Source organism: Musca autumnalis, unplaced genomic scaffold (genome assembly GCF_047663935.1).
Source record: "Musca autumnalis isolate F117 unplaced genomic scaffold, ASM4766393v1 scaffold_4, whole genome shotgun sequence".
Lineage (NCBI taxonomy): Eukaryota > Metazoa > Arthropoda > Insecta > Diptera > Muscidae > Musca > Musca autumnalis.
Window position 1 is genome coordinate 132,007,511 of NW_027411977.1, and position 9,373 is coordinate 132,016,883.

The 9,373-nt window shown below is 32.4% G+C and overlaps 1 protein-coding gene across 1 annotated transcript; it reads left to right on the plus strand.

Annotated features, from left to right (window-relative positions):
- Positions 1-1,119: 1,119 nt before the first annotated feature.
- Positions 1,120-2,534, plus strand: RpS3A (ribosomal protein S3A). Its single transcript, XM_073987170.1, has 2 exons — positions 1,120-1,574; positions 1,945-2,534. Exons 1-2 carry the CDS (start codon positions 1,234-1,236, stop codon positions 2,408-2,410), a joined length of 807 nt encoding a protein of 268 aa, XP_073843271.1. The 5' UTR covers positions 1,120-1,233; the 3' UTR covers positions 2,411-2,534.
- Positions 2,535-9,373: the final 6,839 nt, after the last annotated feature.

Here is a 9,373-nt window from a genome sequence, read left to right on the forward strand (position 1 = left end):
GCTTGGTTTACATTTACGAAATCCACTCAAATCCATAGGTCAAATGAAATCAAAATGAGATTTCATTTTACGTATGAACTATGGAATTGACAGTTGAAATCTAGTGGATTTCGTAAATGTAAACTTAGCATTACGAATTTAAACACAAAGAATAATTTCAAAGTAGTCCCGGTCCACACTAGAGTGATTTCATTGAAAAAATTGCATGAAATTATGCGTCTCTAGATCGACCTCCATAGTCAAGTAAAATCATAAAATTGCTGTAGTGGGGAATTCGATTTAAGAAAACCTAATTTCATGAAATTTTTTAATGAAATTCACGCTAGTGTGGACCGGGACTTACAGAACCTTGTGTACAGAGTTTCACACCCTTCACACCTCTTACCTATAAACTCATTTTCATGATTATGAAAATTTTCATAGTCTGGCATAAGACATTTACCCTGCGTTTACACATGACAGGACAGTTGAGTTCATGTATTGATTGTCAAAAAACCAAAACTTGCCTGTGTGACGTAGGCGTCCAGACAACTGCAAAAACGGTTGTAAAATTATTATTGAAAATCATCGATTTCTTTTCATTTTCCATTCTCATATTTCCTTTTTGTACACATTCTTTTGTTTTCAGCACATTTAAATTACCATCTCACTTCTTTTTCACAAAAATGTCAAAAGTTTGTTAACCCGACTGTCTGTGAAAAAATGATGGACAGCAGGAAGACAGCCGACAAATGTCTGTATGTGTTAGTAAATCAGAGTTTTATTTGAAGACAAACTGTCTGGTGTAAACGACTAGTTATAGCGAATGGCAAGTAAAAAGTAATATTCGTGGCAACACTGTCCTGTAACAGAGTTGTATTCATGAACACATGTTAGGAAGTGATTGGAAATGTTTCGTTCATTCATTTTTTTCATGTAGCCATATCGCTTTATTTGTGTTCGAGTATTTCTTAAATATTTGAAAAAACTTCAATTTTAATGCAGGAAATATGATACTTTTATAATAGTATCTATTCTTTCAGTTAAAATTTGTGTTTTGCATTCAGAAATTGCATTATTTGAAATATTGATTCAACTGTGTATGGCAACACTGTGAAAAATTGTCGTGAACACTGCCAATAACATGTCAAAACTTAACGAAAAATTACTGTTCAGTTGCCAATTTTCGGCTTCCTTTCTTTTCTGATATCGCAATCAACGTGACTCGTTCTTTTTCCGCTTTGAACTTTGAAGATGGCGGTCGGTAAAAATAAGGGACTCTCGAAAGGAGGCAAAAAAGGTGGCAAGAAGAAGGTTGTAGATCCCTTCTCCCGCAAGGATTGGTACGATGTCAAAGCTCCCAACATGTTTGTGGTACGCCAAGTTGGCAAAACCTTGGTCAACCGTACCCAGGGTCAGAGAATCGCCTCTGACTATTTGAAGGGCCGTGTCTTCGAAGTCGCTTTGGGCGATTTGCAAAAGGACAACGATTCCGAGCGTTCTTTCCGTAAATTCCGTCTCATCGCTGAAGATGTTCAAGACCGTAACATCTTGTGCAACTTCCACGGTATGGATTTGACCACCGATAAATACAGGTACGACGGCTGAAAACATGTGGAAAGTGTGTGATAAAAGAAAAAAAAAAAACGTGTGTGTGAGATGATGTATGCAAGTGGAAAACAACAATACAAGAGACAATAAACAAAAGAAAAATTGTTATTAAGTGCAACTAGATGGATCAACAACAAAAACTTTAAATAATTAAAAATTATCTCCCATTAGATTTGCCAATAAACAGAAAACATGCTGGTTTGTCCGTCCATTAACCATAATTCCATGTGTATGTGTGTGTTGACATGTCTCGCCATTGTTTACAGTGTATAAATTTGTTGCAATTTTTGCATAGTGGACATAGTGGCTTTGTTGTTATTAACCAATTCCATTTCTATCATAACACTATTTCAGATCCATGGTCAAGAAATGGCAAACCCTCATTGAAGGTATCGTTGAAGCCAAGACCACTGATGGTTACTTGCTCCGTGTTTTCTGCATCGGTTTCACCGCTAAGGATCAACAATCCCAACGCAAGACCTGCTATGCCCAACACTCTCAAGTCCGCAAGATTCGCGTCAAGATGCACGAAATCATCACCGAAGAAGTCACCAAGTCTGACTTGAAACAATTGGTTGGCAAATTGGCTTTGGACTCTATTGCCAAGGATATTGAGAAGAAGTGCCAACGTATCTATCCTTTGCACGATGTCTACATCCGCAAAGTTAAGGTATTGAAGAAGCCCCGTTTCGACTTGTCCAAATTGTTGGAATTGCACGGTGATGGCGGTAGCAAGAGTACCGAAGCCGTTGTCTCGGCTGAAGGTGCTGTCATCGACAGACCCGAAGGTTATGAACCTCCAGTACAAGAGTCTGTTTAAGCATTATTATTTTAAATGAATATACCAGGAAGTAACATTCGTTGTAGAAAATGTTTTTTCTAATTTTTGAAGAAAAGAATGAAGAAAAACAAAACTTTTGCAAAGTTTTGAGTTAAAAAAAGAATCTGAAATTTTTTGTTATTTTAACAGATAACATGGGGGAAATTGTTTTGGCCATGCCGCTGCATTTAAGTATTTTTGTTTATTTTGTGAGAGAAATGTTTTAGATAAGAGAGAGTGTATCCTAAGGGTGATGTACTCTTTGCTGCAGTTGTGCTGATATGTTGTCATAGGTTGTTAGAGGGGAAGTTGTTCTGCTTTCATAATTTCTTTACAGATTTTTAGTTGGGCTTGGCTCTTCGAGGAGAACACACGCATTTGTCGGAAGAAAAATTGTCTAGTTTTGGCAAAAAGGTGAGTAATTTTTCTATATTATAAATTTGTAATATTTTTAAATGATGTTTAATTATTTTTCGTCGCTGAAACTTTTTTGTAAATAAAAAAAGAAATGAATGACAAATTTTTGCTGATAGTTTACAAGAGAAATAAATTCCATTTTCTTTTTTTTTATCAATTACTAATTATATTTGTCTTTCTTTGTAGATATGTATACCAAACCTGTGGTAATGACAATGTGTTGGCTGAGTTGTTCTAAAGTGATGCCACCACCCAAAGGAAGCGTTTTTCTTAATGAAAGGTTAGTATTGCATTAAATTTCCTTTGTCTAGAAATTTTAATTCATTTAACATGATGTTGATTCTTTCGAATTATTTGCTACTCTTGATGAAGTATGATGAAAAATTTAAGCTGACAACTTAACTGTATTTAGTTATGCATTATTTTTGATAAAATTTTAACAATTTGTTTTTGTTTTATTTTTTAGTTACAATGCGTCTACAACCTGATACAACCTAATGTACTTTTATAGGTAAATATTACTATTAAATAAACATTTTATTTATTGTGTACACATGATGTTCATTCGAATTATTTGCTACTCTTGAAGAAACTTGATGAAAATTTTTAAGCTGATGTTAAAAACCGTTATTTATGCATGTATCTTCTATTTTTTGTTAAAAAATATTTCATAATTTTCCTTTATCTTTTTCAGATTTGGTGTATATATACAAAATGATTTCACAATGCCCAATGAATAGAGAAGGTATGTATGTGTATACTTATATTGATTTTATTTTTTGGTTTGAGTTGTGAAGCATATTAAGATGGCGCAATCAAAAATCTCATATTGTTTTTAGTTATTTGAAAAAAATCTATTTTTAAAGCATTTTGCTCTCTGTGAACTAAAAGTTTTTGTTGTCTTATTTTATTCTCTTACTGCAAGCATAAGAGAACATCGCTATGTTGCAAAACTCTAAGTGAAAATAATGTTGCACTATTATTAATCATTTTTTTGGAAAAGTTCATTACAAATTATAAAAAAATATTTAAGAACGCTTGATAATAAAAATGCGCAATATTCCAAAAAGAAAATATTTACTAAACATTACAAAAGGCGGAGGTCCTTGTTTTGGTAAGAAATGAGAGGCTTTTTTCTTTTGTATATCGGTATGTTTTTTCCCGAATCTTTTTTAATTGTTTTATTCCGCCATATAATTCTTCACACAAGCCATATATCAATTTTTAAATTTAAATGATGTAATTTGTTTTTGAAACTTGAAACCAATAATGTGAGCTATTTCAATCTAGATAGTAGAACTGATAAATGATACATCAGCAATATATGGTTTATTTTTTAATAAACAATACTAATAGATTATATATTTCTTGCTCTTTTCAGGTTCACTTCTTGCTTTAATACCACCAGAATTGACCTCAAAATCAAAAAGGTAAGATTCACACAATATTTATTACACATACAAATGTAAAATAAGTACAGTGTCCGTGATAAGATTAGCACAATGACCTTAAATTATAGTTTTTAATTCACCATGTGTAACAAAATAGTATGTAAAAAATCGAAGCGATGGAGAAAGTTGAGTTTACGTGCTCGCTCAGTTAAGGCAAAATTTTCTTAAATCGGTGTTAAATACGGGCACGGGAACAAAATGTCATTAAAATTGAACATTTTGCTCTAGTAGCAGGGCTTTAACCAGGGAATTTCGCAACCTTAGAGGCACATATCTCGGGAAGTAAACGCTTCCAAATAAATTGTAAATTGTGGTGAGACCTACCTGTAAAAAATGTTCATCCCGATCGGAGCTGAACGCTATATATGTTGAACGGAGCAATCTATTGGATCTAAACTTTGGATCTCCCAATATTTTGTCCATATTTAGTTTAACTGCAATAAAAATGGTCCATGGACCTTCTTAGGGTACCTCCCTCACAAAAGTTCAACATTTTTGTTTAAGTACATTTTAGGATCTGTTCGAAGATCCTTTGGAAAATTATTCCGATGATACTCCTTGAGGTGAGGTCCTGTTCATAGTGGTGTTTTTCGTGGGCAAGTCAATGCTTCCTGACATAGCGGTCCAAAACCACTAAGTTATACGGTGGCCAACAGGAGGGCACGCTATCAATCAAAAAAAAGATCCACCAACAAAATGGATACATTCGTTCAGGTACCACTTCCGCAACACTTTTAAGCTTTAATCATGTTATCGAGCTGTAGATTGCAGCCCTTAAGTCATAAGGCTGGGCATTATTGTTAAATAAATAAATATACATATTTTTGTCGGCAAGTACAAAAATGCCCGCAAAATCTGAAAACCTCCTAATACATAATTATTGGGGAAAATAATTTTGGTTGCGTATCCGATATTCGATTCGATATTATCAAAAGATGCAAGCTTTAATTCAGACATGCTGAGAGTATATCTCTGTCGGCATATCGGTCTGATCCTTTTTAATAATTTTCTTCCCATTTTGAACGTTCCGCGATACTAGCTTCAACTTGGCTTTTTCTTCCTTTCCTGTGCCACCGAATGGGTCGTATATATTGCTTTTTGGTGGGGACATTTTCATTCATTCTCTTGACATGACCTAGCCAACGCAATCGTTGTAACTAAATACCTCTCACAGTTTGAAACATAATTTGGTGTTAAAGGCTCAAAGATATTATTTCCAGTCTAAATGCTGACCTTGTGTCGAACTCCAGACATAGTTTACAACTCCATTGATCTTATTGGGCTGTTGAAAGCGTTTTTGTATTCGACAAATAGATAAAATCCGTCAATTTTTTTAATATTCTGTGGGATTTGGCATAAAGTGAAAAACTGTCCTGTGGTGGATTTTCCAAGCCTAAAACCGCATTGGTCCGATACAATTATTTTGTCAAATATCGATTTCAGCCGCTCATACAATCCGCTCAAAAGCACTTTATATCGCACCTGTTCAACAAAAGGGTAGTAACTCAAAATTTTGAAATTTTCACTTTTCATCAAAGAACGATACATAATAATCAACTCCACCTACTGCAAAAAACTCCCATTGTTTTGTCTACTCTTTCGTCAAAAAATACCGATAAGTCAATTGTCATCTCTTCAGAATAACTACTGTGTATCGACAAAAGAGACTTATTTTAAGTTGCGCCCACATGTTTCAGGCATTTACATCGCGATTTTTTCAGCAAAAGAGTAGTATTTCGAATTGTTCCCTCTTTATGTTATCAATCGCCGCCCATTTTTTCATTTAAGGTGACACAAGTCGAAATAATTTCTCTACTAAAACAAACATTTGTTTCTATAAAATTGTAGTAACTCGAAAAATGGTTAGAAATACGACCAAATACTTAATGAAATAAATAGAAATCCAGTGCTGTATTGCAGTAAAAAGATACATTTACGATGGCATAGTATTTTTGTGTATTATACCTTTAACATTAACATAAATCGTTTTTTGTCTCTACTGAAAAGTATAAAATTTTGAGTTACTAACTACCTTTTGTCGAACAGGTGCGATATGTTATGGGAAGGAGACTTATTCTTCCCGTCAGCTCTATGTCCATCAGTCTAGTGTTCCATTCTTTAGTAAAATTTACTGACTTCATTATGATTCCTGAAAATCTCGACTTTCTCAGGCTTATATTTTTCTTACCCTTTCTTTTTTCTTTATTAACCTTTGGACTTTGAAGTGTTAAAAACATTCCAAAAATATAAACTAAATGAAAACGTTTTGCCCTAAAGAAGTGTGTTAATTACGTGACCGACACTGTATATAAAATAAGTATTTTTTATGATGAAAACACTAACCCAGCTCGCTTTGAAAAGCCATGAAGATAACTATCCCATTACCAACGCAAATTTAATGGCTGATTTATACAAACAAAAATCCTTCATTTTAAGAATTTCATAAAATGTTATAAATTAATGTTAATCTCTTTTCATTTGCAGTTTGTAATATGGTCGTGTGATTGTTAAAGAAAACGTACTGCAGAGAAAAAGGTAATTATAAGAATATGATTTGTATGAAATATACTATTATTGAAGTTATTCTTATGATGAAAACACTAACCCAGCTCGCTTTGATAAGCCATGAAGAGAACTCTCCCATTACCAACGCAAAATTAATGGCTGATTATAAAAATTCTACTCATATATAGTTGTAGTTAATTATAAAATTTTCTAATTTCCATGATCTTTTGTTTTCATTGCAGGTTTCTTTTGCTATTACATACAAACAAGTCTGAAAGCATAATGGTTACATAGCAGTACTGTCTACCCATTAAAAAGGTAAGAATAGCAAATATAAAATAATATGTATGCACAATCTGTTTATAAATTTTATGATGAAAACACTAACCCAGCTCGCTTTGATAAGCCATGAAGAGAACTCTCCCATTACCAACGCAAAATTAATGGCTGATTATAAAAATTCAACTCATATATAGTTGTAGTTAATTATAAAATTTTTTAATTTCCATGATCTTTTGTTTTCATTGCAGGTTTCTTTTGCTATTGCATACAAACAAGTCTGAAAGCATAATGGTTACATAGCAGTACTGTCTACCCATTAAAAAGGTAAGAATAACAAATATAAAAATATATGTATGCACAATTTGTTTATAAATTTTATGATGAAAACACTAACCCAGCTCGCTTTGATAAGCCATGAAGAGAACTCTCCCATTACCAACGCAAAATTAATGGCTGATTTTTTTTACAATATATAGCTAATTTTTTATAACAAATTATACAAATGCACTAATAAAAGGTTTTATTTGCAGGTATATTCACACCGCAAAATGCGTTTGGTTTTCCCAAAGCCTGTTATAGGAATAAAGGTAATAGCAACATCAAATTTACTATCAATTATTTAAAATCCATATTTGATCCGTTCCAGAACCAGCTAAAAACTATTTTCAAAATGTTACCATTTTTTCTTTAAAAAATTTTGAAAGTAGTAGATTCTTGCATATTCTGGAACAGAGCAATTATTTTTATGATGAAAACTTTAACCCAGCTCGCTTTGAAAAGCCATGAAGAGAACTATCCCATTACCAACGCAAAACAAATTGCTGATATATTTTTTTATTTTTATCAATAATTAAAAAAATCGTTGTTATAAATATTTTAATTAGATTTATTTTAAAATTTCAGATTGTGGTGTTACGCCAACAAGAGAAGATATTGGGCAACCAGCAATATGGCATTAAAGGTAATTAACAAAATCGTAATTTTGTAAATAAAATTCCAACGACATACTCACAGGTAACTGTGTTGATGTTATTTCAACTTAACAGAAATCGATGATTTCTTAGTTGAATCGTGCTGTCAGCTTGCAAATATTTTGTTCTGGTGTTTTTTGGGAAAGCCGAAAAGTGAGCATCATTCTCATTAACATGAGAATACTCGATGCTTAAAGAGTTCAGGTTTTCACTAAAAAAAAATCATCATTTCAAAAAACTGAAAAGCCAATTGATAATTCCCTTCGCCGGGATGAAATCATGATATTGGTAGCGATCAGTAAATTTTGCAAGCTGTCAGTGCGTTTTGTAAACATTTTTCTCTGCAAAGAGGAAAGTGATGAAGTTAAGCCAATGGGGGAAACTCCAGACTTAGACAATCAAATCGGAAAAATTTATAAAACGAACTGTTCTTAAGACATTTTAAATGTTTAAATGTTTCCTGTATTTTGAAATTTTATGATGAAAACACTAACCCAGCTCGCTTTGAGTAATCATGAAGAGAATTCTCCCATTCCCAACGCAAAATTAATTGCTGATTAAAAATCCTGTTCATTAACATATTAATCAAGACTAATAATGTAATTCAAAATTAATTGTTTATATCTTTTCATTTTTAGAATGTTTAGATACTTGACTCACACTCGGTCTTCATTGGATCATAATAGGTACGTATCAACTTTATTATAAAAATTTACAATATCATAATTATTATACTAACCCAAACACTTACTAAATGATGAATTTATTTCGGATTCCCCATCATTTGACTGTTAAATGACAATAAATCCACTCTGAACTGCTAACAAAATACTACATATTGGCACATTTTCAGTACAAGAAACAGAAACTGATTTTTAATTTATTTTTTTTTGCAGTTTTTTATATGAAAATGACAAGGAATTTGGTGAAAAACTATGAATAAGGTTGGTATAATTTATATTATCTCTAATTATTCTCTCATGATGAATTTATTTCGGATTCCCCATCATTTGACTGATAAATGACATCAAATCCATACTGATATTAACAACTTAATCAAAACATTAGTAACAGTTTTGAAGCAATACTAATTTTATTTTTTATTCTTCTTTTTTGTAGATTTTCATGGAAAAAAGGAAATTCAAAACTTAATTAGCATCTCAAAACAGTTTCATTGCGTGAAGCAAATTTGGAAACATCATTTGCAATTCAAAACAGTTAGTATTCAATAAAATTAAAATGCTGCCCTTCTTTTAATGCCTTTTGATGTTGCGAAAATATGTACATATGCATCATATGAACTAATGTACTACACTGCCACGCCCCCAATTCACAAT

What these genes read in the sequence shown, in the direction of transcription:
- RpS3A (XM_073987170.1), top strand. Translation starts at nt 1,234, where the DNA reads ATGGCGGTCGGTAAAAATAAGGGACTCTCGAAAGGAGGCAAAAAAGGT. An exon ending in TTGACCACCGATAAATACAG is followed by an intron (nt 1,575 to 1,944) that starts GTACGACGGCTG and finishes ACACTATTTCAG; the next exon opens with ATCCATGGTCAAGAAATGGC.